The 16,795-nt window shown below is 40.9% G+C and overlaps 1 protein-coding gene across 2 annotated transcripts in view; it reads left to right on the top strand.

Moving 5' to 3' along the window:
* DYRK4 (dual specificity tyrosine phosphorylation regulated kinase 4) overlaps window positions 1-9,256 on the top strand; it is a 29,409-nt gene extending 20,153 nt beyond the window's left edge. For both annotated transcript variants that reach the window (XM_074589177.1, XM_074589168.1), the window contains 5 exons: window positions 2,464-2,636; window positions 3,762-3,822; window positions 4,380-4,509; window positions 8,155-8,309; window positions 8,762-9,256. In XM_074589177.1, the coding sequence (XP_074445278.1) occupies window positions 2,464-2,636; window positions 3,762-3,822; window positions 4,380-4,509; window positions 8,155-8,309; window positions 8,762-8,997 (755 nt within the window). In that variant the 3' untranslated portion in view covers window positions 8,998-9,256. The remainder of the gene's footprint in view (window positions 1-2,463; window positions 2,637-3,761; window positions 3,823-4,379; window positions 4,510-8,154; window positions 8,310-8,761) is intronic.
* The last annotated feature ends 7,539 nt before the right edge of the window (window positions 9,257-16,795 follow it).

Below are 16,795 nucleotides of genomic sequence, written 5' to 3'. Positions count from 1 at the left end.
ACAGCGGGATGGTTACTTCCCTAGTCCTGCTGGCCACACTATTTCTGATACAGGCCAGGATATGGTTGGCCTTGGCCACCTGGGCACACTGCTGGCTCATATTCAGCCAGCTGTCAACCAACATCCCCAGGTCCTTTTCTGCCAGGCAGCCCTCCAGCCAGTCCTCCCCAAGCCTGTAGCACTGCATGGGGTTGTTGTGACCCAAGTGCAGGACCTGTCACTTGACCTTGTTGAACCTCATACCATTGGCCTTGGCCCATCGATCCAGCGTGTCCAGATCACTCTGTAGACCCCTTCTACCCTCAAGCAGGTCGACGCTCCCACCTAACTTGGTGTCATCTGCAAACTTACTGAGGGTACACTCAATCCCCTCGTCCAGATCATTGATAAAGATATTAAAGAGAACTGGCCCCAATACTGAGCCCTGGAGAACACCACTTGTGACCAGCCGCCAACTGGATTTAACTCCATTCACCACCACTCTTTGGGCCCAGCCCTCCAGACAGTTTTTCACCCAGTGAAGAGTATGGCCACCCAAGCTATGACAGCCAATTTCTCTAGGAGAATGCTGTGGGAACCAGTGTCAAAGTCTTTACTGAAGTCCAAATAAACAACATTCACGGCCTTTCCTTCATCCACTAGCCGCATCATCTTGTTATAGAAGGAGATCAGGTGAGTCAAGCAGGACGTGCCTTCCATAAACCCATGCTGACTGGGCCTGATCACCTGGTTGTCCTGTACATGCCATGTGATGGCACCCAAGATAGTTTGCTTCATGACCTTCCCCAGCACCATGGTCAGACTGACAGGCCTGTAGTTCCCCAGGATAATATAGTGGCCTATGCCCCTAATTAAAATCTGATGAACTGTTCAGCCATTGGTGGTGGAACAAATACTGGTAGGAGGTAAGAAAGCTATTACCATGCTTTTTCTTTGTCCCAGGCCTGATCAACCCTTCGACTGCTGTTGAAATTAGAATTGCATTTGCAAGAGTGGTTAACTGAAATGGGCCTATCAGGATAATCCCACTTAACAAGGAGTTTATAAGGTCCAGAGATCCTTTCCCATTGAGATGGTTAAATTATAATTGGCACTTTTTGGATTAATACAATGGGGACAATGGGAACTATGCTAAAAGTTTAGAAAGTCTGAGTTTTGGGGTTTTTTTCCTATCAAAGATTTAAGCAGAATGTGCAGGAGATAAGAAAAAAAACCCTGTAATGGATTTTTTAACCCTTAACTTTAACTCTTAACTTTTAACTTTAAAATTTTTAACTCTGTTAAAAACAAACAAGCAACCCCCCCAAACAAACAAGAAATCTGTATTGCATTCTATTAATTTAGAAAAACAAAACCAGTCTTAAATGGCTTGGGTTTTCCTGTGAAATACTGATATATAAACTGAGCCAAAATGTATTTATTTATATTTTGGGATTCAGCCTATTAGATTTACAGGAGCATATGTTTATAGGACCAGGTAATAATTTTAGGTTTGCCCATGTTTGAGTAGAGTGCAATCTGAGACACAGCCCGAAATATTTGAGGAGAGTAACAAATAATTAAAACTGAAAACAAGTGAAAGAAAAGATGGAGCATATCGGAGAAGACTGTCAGCTGAAATAAGAATTGGTGCAACCCTCAAAGTGGTACAGGATTAGAGATTAGAAACCAAAACATCAGTTATTTATTTGTGACAAAAATGACAAAAAGCAGACAATTATGCAACTGGTCAAACGCACAAAGACACAGACTGCCACCATGGTACTCTCCACCTGCACAGATTTAGTGAAATCACGTATTGTGCAGCCTTACCTTTCAGGGTACTTTCCTTCCAGAAAGATGTTGAATACGTGGGAATGCAAAGAAGTGCAGGAATATAAACAAAGCAACCAGCAGAGTGATAGGAATAAGAAAATAAGAGAGTTTGCATGCTGTAATCATGTTCCGATGTCTGAATGACAAGAGGTAAAATTAGTCTGCTCACTGTGATGAGTCCCAATCTTGGAACGAGATCTTTTGACACCTACTGTGGGGCTATAATGCATTAATGGGGAAATCAGAAGGCAGCAGGAGATGTTCCCTAGGTGTCAGTGAAACCAGTATTTCCAACAGCACAAGCCTGTGACAATGGAGAACTATTGATTGATGCAAGGGGAAGACCTTCAAATAGGAAAACGCACATGGAATAAGCTGAATCACAGCATTAGTAGAATAATTTCTTTTAGTTAAAGTTGTTGAAGAACAACTGCCAAATATAGTGGAAAGCATATCACCCACTGATTTTAGGATAGAAATAGAAAAGGTTTTTACAGCCTATGTGAGCAATCCCTTAATGGCAGCTAATGGATAGAGTAGATATCTGGTGCCTGAACATGTATTTCACTTTTCTGTGAAATCTGGAATCAGCATTTCTGTCCCGTTTCTGATATTTTGCTTCTTGTCTGATTTTCTGTTGTGATATAGTGTACACCTATGTTCAGAGCCGGTTTTATCGCTCGCCTGAAGTGATTCTTGGTCATCCTTATGCTATGGCAGTTGATATGTGGAGCTTAGGCTGTATCATAGCTGAGCTTTACACTGGCTACCCACTGTTTCCAGGGGAAAATGAAGTTGACCAACTTGCCTGCATCATGGAGGTAACTTTTGGGATTGACTTTTGAATTACATACTCATTTGTTAAACTACACCGCCAGCAACAAAGAGAAATGTCAAGAAGTCTTGAAGTATATTTGTCTATGGACCGGCTTTTTAGGGAGAGGTTTATTACAGCCAAAGAACTCTTTGGAAGGACGGGCTCTAGTGCAAAACTGTTATTTCTATTTCATGTGCCAAACACTGCTTTGTACACTCACTGTCTTGCTTCTGAAGGAAACATATTATAGTCTGGTCAGAATTTTTATGGAGAAGTTAGACCAGAAGAAGAATATCTAAGGCAAAGGAAAAGCAATTACAACAGGCTCATCTCCTCTTAGGAATCATGTGTGGGTTGAATTGGATCTCCTTAGTCCAAACTCCTGCTGAGAGAGGTATTTTTGCTAGCATTTGATTAGTCAGCTGTGTCTAGCAAATCCTGAAAACCTCAACTACTTGAGTAGAAACTCTCTGGGTGTCCTGCTCAACTCCTGCTCTACTCTCCTGGTGAAAAAGTTTTTCCTAATAGCCACCCTGAACTTATCAAGCCACAATTTGTGGATGTTGCCTCTTCTTACACTGGCTGCCCCTACCAAGGAGTTTGGCTCTGTCAACTTTGTAACTGTTCTTCAAAGACTTTTAGGAATGTACTCTGACAACTTATACCTCAGATCATCTACCCAGTGCAAGTGTTAGAATAGGTGCAAAACTGACCCATGAAAGCAAGTTACATAGTCTATACAATCACTAAACTTCAACCTGATGTCGAACTCAGCCCCAAGTTCAGATCCTTCTAGTGCTGTGTTAGTTTGTACAAGATTTCTCAAAGATGGCATCTCTCCATGTGTCATTAACAGAGATGCTTGTTCTTAGAGTCTTCTGTGGTAGTGAAGATCCCAGGGTCACCCCTTATAAGATCACATTTTCTATGTAAGAAATCTTTACGGAATCCCTTAATTCCTTCCACAATAAATGACATGAGGAAATGGTTTGTAGACATTTCACAGTAAACTCCTACATTCAGCTTCTTTTCGTAAGGAGGTGGTTGAAATACCTCATCTCTCCTGACAGTTGTTACGTATGTTTGTGAAATGAAGATTAACTCCATTAATTCATTTTCTGTGTTGAAGGTATTGGGTCTTCCACCAACCGATTTTATCCAGGCTGCATCAAGAAAGCGAACGTTCTTTGGTAACTGCTTGTGATTGTTTGTCCTTGTGGGATTCCTCCCTGGTAGTTAATCCCTAGTTAATATCACTGGTAGAGAATAGAGTCAGAGAACCTTTGCTGCGTCTTAGATGACAAAACTTCTTTCAGGAAGAGGTATTAAAAAGAAATTAATAGGTAACATGAAGCTACAAATGAACCTGGTACTGCCCTTTTCATGTTTTATGGACATTTTGTTGCCAAATTGATAGGGAAGGGATTGGTAAATCCATTCCACTGTTACTCCTTAAAAACATTATTGCTAAAAGGAACGCCGTGGGCTTTGGGAACTAATTTATTTAGATTAAGTTCATTTCTCCGGGTATAATTTGTTTTTGGAAATTACACAAAACAAACAAAAAACCACAGTGCAGGTTGTGGTCTTTAGGATGTAACCAGTATTGTTTTCTGGCAGGCTATCAAGCCAATAGAGCAAAAGTGGAGTTAGTGGGATGGATATGGGTACTGTTTTTGCAACTCTCTTAAAGACTCGGTGAGGATTTTTAACGTATTTTTTTTGAGCATGTCTTTATTTCTTTAAGATTCCAAAGGTTTTCCTAAATCCATAACTAACAGCAAGGGAAAAAAGAGATGCCCAGACTCCAAGGATCTAAGCACAGTACTGAAAACCCATGATGCTGGTTTCTTGGACTTTCTGAAAGGATGTCTAATGTGAGTTCATAGTTTTGACTTATAAGCAGCAGGCTAGTTTTGACTCTGTTTTCATTCTCCTTGTGCCTTTAAAATCTTTGAATCTGTTGGGGTTTTTTGGTGTGGAGTTTTGAGTTGGTTTTTCTTTTTCTGTTTTCCTTATGGTAGCATTTGGATAATTATTATATTCACAGCTTATTGCAGGGAGAAAACATTGCACAAAAAGGCTCTATGGGATTAGTCCAAGGTTCAAAAGAGAGCTGAGATCATCATATCTAAAAGCAGATCTTCATCTTCTGATGCTGGAGACTAAACTCTAAAAGCAATAGCTTTTACCCATTGAGGCCTTTGTGTTAAATCCTTTATGTTTCATCTGAGACAAAAGTTCATTCAGATAACATAAATAATGGTAATGCAACGCCCCAAGGCAGTGCATATCTGGAGATCAAAGTTTGAGTTTGTACTTAAATCTAACTCCTGCTTCAGTGGAAAGAAAGTCATTCAGTTTCCTCCAGGAGGAGTTATATTGGGAGCTGACTTAGCTGGCTTGAATGTCTTGACTATATTTTCTGTGCTAGGTCTTCGGAATGGCAATTAGGTGATATGCTGTGGTGTATGTATGAAAACAATTCTGCTTCTTTGAGTACCTGCTCACAAAGATCTTGCTCTCTGCGTGCATGTTCCCTTGAGTGAGATTAGACTCTTTTTTAGTTCCAGTACACTATACGCCTCCCCCATAGCAGAGGATAAAAAGGCAAAGTACATTCAGCCATGTCTCCACCCCGGAGTCAATGGTATTGTTTTCTTGCTTCCTCTTGAATGTGGCAGTTAGCGTGGAGAATTACTTAGCTCAGTTACCAGAGTGTTACCTTGTAGGTTTCATGATGATTTAAGACTTGTTTGTGCTTATCATAGTTACACTTGTTTTTCTTGCACATTTGAAGAATTATTTGATATACTGCATTTTTTCATTCTCTTGATTGGAATGGATTTTTATAAATCACTGGAGCTCAGAATGAGAGAAGAGTCTAATACATCTCAGATCCTGTCATTCTAGGATAAACTTCGACTTTACTGCAGTCAAGGATTTTGCTACTGAATACCTGGTCCACAGCTGTTTTCTTAAAGGAAATGGAAGATTTGAACATTTTTGTGAACTCATAAATGCAAATAACGTGTAATAATTAACAGTCTTCACACAAGGTAGAAATCCCACAGATTCTCTACGCCAGGAACTTTTTGCCTAGTATCACAGAATAATTTAGGTTGGAAGGGACCTCTGGAAGTCATCTAGCCCACCCTGCCACTCAAAGCAGAGCAAACTTGGAGCAGGTTGCTCAGGACCTTGTCTGGTCAGGTCCTGAGTATCTCCAAAGAGGGAGATCCACAGCCTCTTGGGGCAACCTGTTCTGATAGTGAAACACACTGATGGTGAGAGTGTCGGTGCTAAAGTTGGGGAAAGAGAGATGTGATTTAGCATCATCAGGGTATCATCTGTCATCACCAAGTAAATGGGACTTTTTAATAAATGAATAATAATGTAATACAATAATGTGGGAGAAGCAAAACTATTTTGTGGCTCAAACATGATCATGTGTCTTTTCCAAGGCAGTCGGGTTACTAAGCATTTTACAGGATGGGACTCCATGGACCCTGCTGATATGAGGTGTCATTTCACTAATAGGTCTTTTTGCTTGGGAGATGGCTACTAACGAGGTTTTAGTCATGGAGCAAACTAAAAGACTGAGCACGTAGGAACAAACTTTTGTCTGGTTGCCTTAAATACTGACCTCTTGCATAGAGGTTTCAGGCTTTCAGTAAAGCCTTCAGGGTGAGCTTGGATCCTAATTTGTACTGTGTAGCGGTACCAGAAGCTGGTCCCATACCTTTTCCAGTGTTAACCTGTATCTTGTGCAAGGTTATTTTTTTGCATCTTCTTTAGCACTGACTGTAAGGTTCTTTCTAGCATTTTAGTAGTACTTTCCTAAAGAAATCCATGCTAACTTGTGGTTACATGAAAAAAACGGTCATCCCTCCCTGTTTCACAAGAGAGGTGTTTTTAATGTTCTCTGCTTGCTAAAGCTGTATGAATCATTGATTCTTTTTGGTTTGCTAGCTGCATCAGAACATTTAGGAAATCATTTCAGTGAAGAAAAAAAAACCTGTACACAAGTCATTTCAGGTCACACAGAAAAAAATGTTATGTGTTTGGATTGTTTAAATTTTCAAAGGAATGAAGTAAGGTTTGAAATGAAAACTCTTTTTGAGACAGAAAAGAACTGAATTATTTTGTCTGTTTCAGTTGTCGATCTGTGTCTGTGCAAAGCAGCCTGATACATTTGCCATGACTTCACAAACAGTTGTGTTCAACTTATATGCACCTGTTTTGTGGATGAACACATCAGACCAAAAAAAAAATATATTCAATCAGCTCTTGTGATGACAAGAATATCTTTTTTTTCCTACATTATATCTGTACAGTTCTGGACAGCACTGAAATTAGAGAAAACAGAATGAAATAGTCTGCAACTCATGTAGAGATTAGTAACAGAAATATTAGGATTGATAGGAATGCAGTATGAATGGAAAGGTATGCGTGTTTAAGCACTGGAAGAAACAGTAGAACAGGGATTGAAAGAAAGGTGTGTATTGGTAACAAAGGACAGTGCTCCCGCCTGTAAAACTGGGGAGCATGTTGTCTGTGTCGCAGTCAGGAAGCCTGCAGTCTCTCACTCTGGTGAGACCGCAGCGCAGGTGACCAGCAGTGAGAAATCTCAAAGCTCACCGCAATTGCATGGCGACTAGGTTGCAGAATATCACATATGCTGTTCATTTTCCTGTTAGCCCGAAAGGAAAACAAACATATGTTCCAAAATACAAGGCAAAATAGACATGAGTAGCTACCTTGCCTAACATTTATGGAGACTGAAGTCAGCACGGTTCTGATCTGAAGGACCGTGCCCAAACAGCAGCTGACTCCTAAAGGATGTAAAAGATCTGTCTAAAGACTAATACATCGTCACCAATCAAGGACTCCAGAGATGTGATGAGGACTCAGTAGCTGACAACCCTTGTCCTCTGAGTGACACACAAGTGGTCTTGGCCAGAACACTTGGCACTTGTGAGTATGTGGGTGTGAGAACTGAATAAATGAAACCCGTGAGAGGATGAAGTCAATGTAGAGATTTTGGAAAAAAAATAAAGTCACCTTTCGTTTCCATAATAAGATCTTACCTCAGTTTTGCTACACTAAGCCTTTACGGTAGTTTCAGGTGCAGTTAAATTAGGGAAGACATATCTTTTAGTGAATTACCCTATGTCTTATTTGTTATCCCTTTCTTGGAGCTTGCATTGACAGAATGTGAAAACCTTGAAACAATTATTCAGTAGAGTCCCTACCCTGATAACACCGTGAACTGCATATTCAAATTGGTTTGATACTGCAGAGGGTTTGATCAGCAAAGCACACAGTGCTGGAGTAAATACAAAGTTTAGAAGGATGGAGAAGATCACATAAGATTTTTCCTTGTTTTCAGTTAAAATTCTTTTGTTTCAAAAAATGTCCTCATGAAATGACTTTCAGAAGACAATACCGAGTATTTTGGCTTAAACTGACTTTCAGTTCAAACTGTTGTTAAATAACTATTTGTGTACCATGGATTTAAGGTGGGAACCTGCTCTGCGCATGACTCCCGATGAAGCAATGAAGCATGCGTGGATCCAGGAGCCAAAAATACACAGAGCAAAACAGAAAACACAGACTTCAAGGAAGCTGAGTGATGGCGCTCTCTCTACATCAGAAGAGAAAACAGAGAATATTCGTAAGCATCTGCTATCTGGAGAACCAAGTGCATTTCTGTCAGTGTTTGGTGTTTCTTTATATTTAATACCATCTGTCTGAAGTAAGGTGAGGTGGTAATACACAGTGTGCAAGTAATGGATAGTCACTGGAATGTGGTGGATAGAGCCACTATTTATCACTTCTATAGGAACCCATTGCTTATGTTTTATAGTGTCTGCCAGCAAGAAGACTGGCAGTACTAAAGATTCACATAGAAAGGTCTTTTCCCTACTGACAGAAAAAGAGTTATGATATCTGCCACCACACCATACTGCACTCCACTTTCAGAGCAAATGAATGTATTGATGGTGGTTGTAAGATCCCAGAGACAATTTTCAACTGTTTTTTTTTTGTGAATTTGTGGTGATCGTTTTTATTTGCTGCTAAGAGTCTGCAGTCTTACCCTATCATTTTATTTATTTATTATTACAGAAAATGTCTGGAAAGATACGGCTGACAAAGTGAGAAGTGATCTGGCTGAACGACTGACTCCCACTGTGCCCTCCACAGGCACAACAGAAAATGATGTGCACAACACAAGGAAACGTGTTATTTCAGAGAAACATTTGGAGACTCAAATGGAAAAGCCTATAAAAAATCATCAAGCAGAACACAGTGGTGAAACAGCTCTTCCAAAAAATTCTCTTTTTTTCCCACCAATTAAGTAATACAAAGTACAAATGATGATTGCTTCAGTTGCATACTTGGTATATTTTGTAGGTATTTTTTGTACTCAGGAATATAAGCTGTATCTGTCTGTACATGGGCTGTGCTCATTGTAAGTATATTTAACGTTCATTTTACCCTGAAATAGTCCAGTCAACCAAAATAGAATTTCAGATTCATTCTTTTTCCTCATCTACATCCTTGTTGTGATCAGAGGTCCTTCACAACCAGCAGCAATAAAGTGGAGACTGTAGAGGTGGAGAGTGGCTTATTCTTGATGTTATAATAGACTTCTGAATTTTAGATTTTCCTGGAGCTAAAAGAACAAATTCATTGATTGAAGAACCTGAATCCTTTCACTTAACATCAGCATAAATCAGGAATAATTCATGGATAGGATTACTGGGTTTACTTCTGTATAAAAATGAGAAAGCAAACCCAGCAGCTTCACTTTCTTCCTTCTCTATCTCCCACTTCTTTATAGCGAAGCACTAGATGTCACATCTTCTTAGCACATTTAGAAATGTAAATTATGTTCTTTAGCTCTTTAGCAGCAACAGAGTGGTATTCTGCGCCCACTTCTGCAGAGGCTCCACTCAGTATTCATATCAACAGGAAGGATGGCTTAAAGCAAGCTGTTTTGATTCAGGGAATTGTCCTCTGCAGGAAGTTTAACTTAATACTCTGAAAAAAACAGATTTCTATGACCCCTATAATTTCTATGTTTAATTTAGCTCTTGGACAATAGACTGTCTTTTCATTGCATTTGTAAAGCACCCACCTCGGTATGACTTTTATGCTTTACTGTGACTTATAGAAAATACCGCAATTTAAATGGAAATAATGAGGAAATTGTCCTACAAAATGCAGCTGCTACTTTAGCGGTACTGTACTCCCAAGAGAGATAGGTGTTCGTATGTGTTAAGAGTCACCATAACAGCAAACTCCCGCAGGCTCTTTGTGCGAAAGGAAAACCCAAAGGATACAAAAATGGTCCTAACACAGTTCTAGTGTAACAGTGAGTAAACAAGCCATCTGACAGGCTGCGGAGGTGACTGCATGACAAAAGGCCTATAGCAGGTGTGCCCTCCTACTGAATGGAAAGTTAATGCTAACAGTCATCTCAGGGAAAACAGACCACACACTGCAATGTGACGATTCTCTTGGCTTCAGGCAAATCCTGGGACTCATGAAGAAACACCTGGAAGATGAGTGACCCAAGCAGGGCAATAGCCCATTATTGAGCATAATTGAGCAGTTAATTAGAAGGGTACTTTGGCAGGCAAATATCGTCCTGCCGTGATGCGGACATTTCTGACAAGCAGGCCAGCTTGTAGTACCAGAACTGTCTGTATCTCTGGCTTCAGAGAGACTCCTTTGCAGCTGAACCCTCCTGGAGGCTATCAGACGCTCCCATTGATCACCAGAATGCTGCGCTGGGAAAAGTGAGTTCTCTTATGTACCGTGTTTCTGTGACTGGGCTGAATACCCATGGTGGGCAAGCATCTTGTAGAACGCAGGCAGAGCCCTTATCACATTTCACAGAGGACTCCTACCCCTAGTGGGAGCTGAATGAAAGAGTTAGACTCATCATCGGTTTTAGGGAATATTCGGATAAGTTTTTACAGATATTTGGAAAATATTGTGGCTGATTGTTTGCAAGTAACACAGAAGATAAGAAGCAAAGGGTTTATGTTTATGTGTAAGGGTTCAATGTGGACTAAGAACAACAAAAGTACCTATCCTGATACCACTTAACTAAAAGGTCGGATCCTTATATCCTTGGAACTATAATTTGTACTGTTTCAATTCAGTTGCTGTTGATTCTCCATCTCTGTTGTGCTATGTTCACTTGACTGCTTAGGCTGCTCCAAGTTAAAATATCTGTCTTCTCGTAATTGTACACTTGTGTATTTGTCTGCTCTACCTCAGAGGCAAAGTTTGGGATCAATTATACCAAGTGGCTCTTGATAGTATTGCTTAGTCCTTGTAAAGCTGTGAACCTCATTTGATGTATGGGCTCATGTGCTGGAGCTGCATGTTCTTCACAATTAATACATTTCAGTAGCTTTTTGTGGTAAGCAGCACTGTATTACTTCTCATGGCATATGCTGGTGGGTTTTTCAAGGCATTCATAGAGTTAAGGGAAAGTAAGAAAGCCACCTGAGACTGCAATTCAGTTTGGTTGTCCTTTTGTTTGCAGAAGGCAGGCAGATGGCCTTTCACTGTAGCTAGCTGGCTGCCGTGTATTTTCTGTCTTCCCTTGCTTGCTGACCTGCTGTTCTTTTTTAAATTCCTTCAGCCTCCACAGTGATTTCCATCTTTAAAATCTTTCCTAATAAGGGCTCTGGTAGATAACTGTTGGATTTTTTTTCAGAGATGACAGAAATAGGTAGAAATTACTTGGCAGAAAGATCTAGCCCTCACATACCATCATTGCTTTCACATGCCTATACAGAATCGAGCAGACCCAACAGATACAGGTAGCATCCTCTTTTCTGTGCTGTAAAAGGAGAGCCTTCAAAATGTTGAGAAGATTTCTCTGACTGCTGGTCTGCTTGAGCCACCCACAGACTGGTAATGGAGTAAACTCATAGAGAGACAAAACACTAAGTGTTCAATTTACTTGATTGAAAAACACAAACCGTGCATCACGTTTTGTTTCTCTATGATAGAGTGACATTTTAGCTACATTTGCCAAGAAAATGAGGTGGCTGCTTTCTTGTCTCTCTCTGCACATTGACCTGATGATCTTCCGGTTGGTGTCCTCTTCCCCTGAGCTCTTCAGCCTATTAACAGATACTAGCTGAGGTAGGCAGAGGAACAGTGTTCTCAAAAGTATTTTGCTTCTGTATGCTACAGTTGACAGAGGAGTGAGACCCTATTAGTGTCTGCAACAAGTTGCCCGGAGAGGTGGGGGAGGCCCCATCCCTGGAGACATTAAAGGCCAGGCTTGACAAGGCTCTGAGCAACCTGATCTAGTTAAAGGTGTCCCTGCTTACTGCAGGGGGGTTGGACTAGATATCTTTAAAGGTCCCTTCCAGCCCAACACATTCTATGATTTTATGAGTGTTACCAGTGAGGGAAAGGCAGGAGAAGGTTGTTATGGTCAGTTCTGCCAGACCACTGAGAAGCATGAGACTGCTGGCTGCCCAGGGACCACACGCATCATTCTACATCACTGTATGGATATGCTGCCCCTTGACCATGACCTGGGCCAAACAAAAGCCATTAGGGAATATGTGACATAGAAAGAAGTAGCCATTTTAGAGTGGAAATAACTGATTTGGGGTGTTAGGCTTGAAGGGGCATCATTGTATGGGGAAGTGCTGGGAAATTGTATCGTCGTGTTGAAGAGAAGTTGCAGGAACAAGCACTGTTGAAAAAGTGGATATGTACAGGATGTAGGACACAAAATCAAGCTTTGAGAACACAAAGGCTCAGTGAGCAAGTTGTTATACCTCTTCTGTCTTTGAAACCACATTAAGAAAATGTTGCCTGTAAAAAAATAACGATAATGCATGCTCCTAGCCCTGCTGCCTTTCTGGAATTAAATGCATTTTGCAATAATTGCACTTCACCACCCCTTCTAGGAGGCTGCCAAAGTATAATTTCTATAAGTCAAATGCACAGTCACTGCTAGAGCCCAGACCAGACCATGGGGATCCTAACAGTCGTGCCATGCTCTTCTTTGTGCTCGATCCTGAAGTTAGTTCTTTTATTCAGGGTCAATAAAGATATCTGCAACCATCTTGAAATATCACAATCCAATTTTCATAATGCAGAGTTGCAGCTGGTCGTGAGGTGTTGCCTGTACAGTGGTTTTGGATCCTTCACTAGTGTCCCAATGCCATCTAATGTCACTACAGGTTGCCTGTATTCAATTTTGAATGCATTTCTAATGGCTCGTCTTTATCACGTTCCCCTTCCTATGAAAGAGTCTTCCTGTAAAAAAGTCCACCAAACACATCTCATAGAATGCTGAGTGTGTGACAGTTGTGAGTCCTCTGTTTATATCTAGAATGTTGTATCTTAACCTGGGAGCAGAGTGCTTCAAGGTTAAGCAGGAATAGCAGTATTTGGGCAACACTGCAATGGGAAAACAAGCCAATGGCAGTGAAAGAGCTGAAAAATGATGTTAAGCAAAGGTGAAGTCATTTCACAAGGCAGCTCATGAAACAATGGGTCAGCAGCTTTCCTTCAGGAATGCATGCTTTACTCAGGAAAGAGCCTATATCTCCTCCTCTTCTTGCTATGGCTCCCCATATGATTTGGTAGAAGCAGTCTTGCGGATGGGCGGCAAAAGGTAAGTCAGCTTCAGTTTTTTTGAATCGTAAAGGATCTGGGATGGATCCAAACATGGAAAAGAAAGGCTGTCAAAGATGTGCAGGTGCTGAGTGTGTGTGGTGTGGTGCTGAGTGCAAAGATATTTTTAGCCCGGCTACCAAAGGTTCAAGTTGTCACTCTGCCAGAGCATCTCTCTGGGTATCAGTCTCCAGTCCTTTTTAAACCTCTAGTCAATTTTACTTCAAATAGTGAGCATAATATAATAACACATCATACAATGTCTTATAAGGGAGTATCATACCATCTCAGTACGATATAGTACTGTGCACCACATTGTAAAACATAGCATTCTAAACTGCAGCAGCTCATAGTGCAACATAATGCATTTCCCAAATGTAAGGAGCCCTGCATTGTCTTAAGTCCTTCTAGAGGACACAGTCATTGAGAAGGATGGAGATGGGGAGGGACAAGAAGTCTTTGTCATGCTTGAAACCTGAACTGCTGAGAATCAGGAAACAAAGTTAGTAAATCCTCTAATGCAGCCTTGCTTCTGCCCTTTTCGGTAGATAAGCTAAAACACCACTAATCTAACACACTTGCACCATATCAATATGCCTTGTCCAGAGAATAGGGAATATTATAAATATTGCAAGCACAGTAACAAGGTCTATCAAGCAAACCTTGTTTTGAGCATGAGGCACAGAGCTGAGCTGCCTCCATTTATTTTAGTCTTGAAAACCTTGATTCCCCCACTGACACCCTCTGTTTCTTGCCAATGCTTACAAACCCTTCATTTTCACCCAGGGCATTCCCTTTGCTACTGTCCTTTCAGTTGCCTTTCATTAACATCCCCCTTTTATGTTCCCTTGGGTAATACAGCGAAGACCTGTTAAAGGAGGATAACAAATCGATGCCAAAATAGCAGATATTCTGTTGGCTGTGTATTGACTTGAGATACAGGATTCAGCTCCAAGCCTTGTTCCAGACACCACAACACATGGCCCAGAAGCAGGATATCAACCTACCAAACATCCTTTCTAATTAGCACATTTGGGCAGTCATTTCTTTTTCTCTTTTTTTCAGCCACTAATTCCACTTGGAACTGAAAGCCTCCCCTGACAAACTGTTGGCAGCGTGGTATATGTGAAAAGCTGTGGTTTCAGCAAGTCCACATTTTTGGAGAAAAATATTTGATTTGAAAAATAAGTGACCAACTCTACTGCTTTTATTATTGTTCCCTTTACTGTTTAACAAGCCTTTCTGGTCTTTCCACCGTTTTGCTTGAAACAAAAATTAGCATATTTTCATAATTTCCATATTTCCTCTCCAAAAAACATCACAAAAAGTAAAGAAAAAAGTAGATTTTAATCTTAGTCTGGGCATAGCTGCAGAGCAGTGGTTCTTAACACCTTGATAAAATGAAGGATAAAACTAGAAAATGGTAATTTAAAGCATTTTAAACAACAATATTTAGTTTTGTTCCTATCACCCACCACAGCAGAAGTGTCGACGTTATTACAAGTAGGCGCCTTTAACTAATCTTACACATGAACACTGGCAGAAGTAGGTGGTTTTAAAATGCTGCCTTTATCCCTCATTAATCCCTCATTTTGAGGAGATATAAATCTGTTGTCCAGGCTTTTTATTGTCACCGAAGGCATGACTCTCTTGTCTTAACGTAGGCATAAATAGCTATTTTTGATGGCCTAGCGATTGAAGATGTCCACACAGAGCTGATAGAGATGAGACAGGTACAGCAGGAAACCCATGCCCTCCTGGAGCAGCAGGTGAGGCCAGGTGAAATACAAGTGGGCATCTCAAAGGGCACTAGACACCTATGTGTGGGCAACTAAATTAGGTCTCCTAGAAGTCTCTTAGCTGATCTTCAGCAAGATCTTGAGGTCTTTCACACTGAGTTTGTGGGGATTAGAAGTGAATGTGTTGAAATGAGTGACTAGCTTCATATTAAAAAAATGATAAGAAATGTAAAGGGTATCAAAATGCTGCATTTTGGATTCATTCCATGTCACTTAAGTAATTTTAAAAATACTTGTTTTGTCTAGGTTAGTCTAGGCTTCCTCTGCCACTGATCATGAAGTCAACCTGAATAAATCCCTTTGACTGGATATCCAATTTGGGCAGCTTGTGGTCTTTGAGGTGAAGGTTGCATTTCTTTCCACATTTCCAAAACAAGACTCTGTGACTTTTTTTTTTTTGTAAAATGGAGTATTTTGTTAAAAATTGGCCTAGAAGAAGTAGTGAAGTTATTAAATAACCTCAACAGAAGGTCAAATATTGTGAAATTAAATACTGACATTGCTTCAACTGGTTGCAACAGGAATCCTATGCTTCCCTCCCTGGGGAGACGCGGGGGTTGGAGTTGTCTGGGTGTCTGGGACAGGTGTGCTGCCAGCAAAGGGTTTCAGCAGTGGAGCCTTCAGGGTCGTTTCAAAAGAGTACTGGGCGTAACACTTTCATTCTTCCTCATCTCCCGAGTTGGTTGTATATCATCAAAACCCCTGAAGAGAAAACACAGTGAAACATCACTGCTTCCCTCTTCTCTCTGGGTGTCTCTATCTGCCACATGAGGCAGATCCTTAAAAGTGCTGTTGCACCCTGTGGTTCTGACCCTCCTCTTTCTTTCCATGCTGGGCTCCTGTATGAGCACTTTGTTTTCTAAAGGGAGGGGGTTTGTCTTCTTTCCTCTACTCAGGTAACCTATAATTTCGTAATCTTCTTTGGCATCTTGCTCACTGCCAATCTGTGGTATCTTCCTGTTCTTGGATACCTGTTCCATGCCCATCAGCAGTGGCATGCAAACACCACATCCTGCTCCATCAAAGAGACCATGCAATTCTAATCTTTGTCACGCAGCTGAACCATGTCTCCTTGTGATCCCAGGATAGTCACGCCTTCCAGCAGCGTCTTAGTTGCATTCCCTAATCTCATGCTCTTCTCCATGTGAGAAAGGGATTTTCTGCTTAAGAGTGGAGAACTAGCAAGTGAAGATTTCTCACACCAGCAGCTCTGCAAAGCACCCTAATGCAGCCGTGCAGATTCCCTTCCCTTATTCCTTCCCCACTTCATCATCAACTCTGTCTTTGGTTCTCCTCACACAGGGGCTGTAGTCCTCCAGTTGTTTTAATATCCCTGTGCTGTCCTGGCCTTGAAATACTTACTTAGCATTACCACGTCCCTCAGCTCTGTCTAGTGCCCCCAGAACAGTGTCTTGGGCCTCTCTGGCGCAGAGAAAATTTAAAATGTTGGCATTGTATTACATAATTCACAAAAGAAACCACAAATATACTTGCTGTCTAAAGCAGGACTGCCGACAAAGTAACCTGGGATTCAAGCAATCTGTATGCAATTTGATCTGTTTAAGCCCTGTCCCTGAAGATCAGATTAGATATCTCTCCTTCTCGGTTACTCATCTATTCTGTGAGCACTTGTCTCAGAAGATTAATACAAATGGGCTTTTCTTGGCTTTCCTATCAAGTAACTAGGAATAAATTA

Source organism: Larus michahellis, chromosome 1, assembly GCF_964199755.1.
Source record: "Larus michahellis chromosome 1, bLarMic1.1, whole genome shotgun sequence".
Taxonomy (NCBI): Eukaryota; Metazoa; Chordata; class Aves; order Charadriiformes; family Laridae; genus Larus; species Larus michahellis.
Note: the sequence above shows the minus strand (reverse complement) of the source record. Positions and strands in the feature narration are given on the sequence as shown.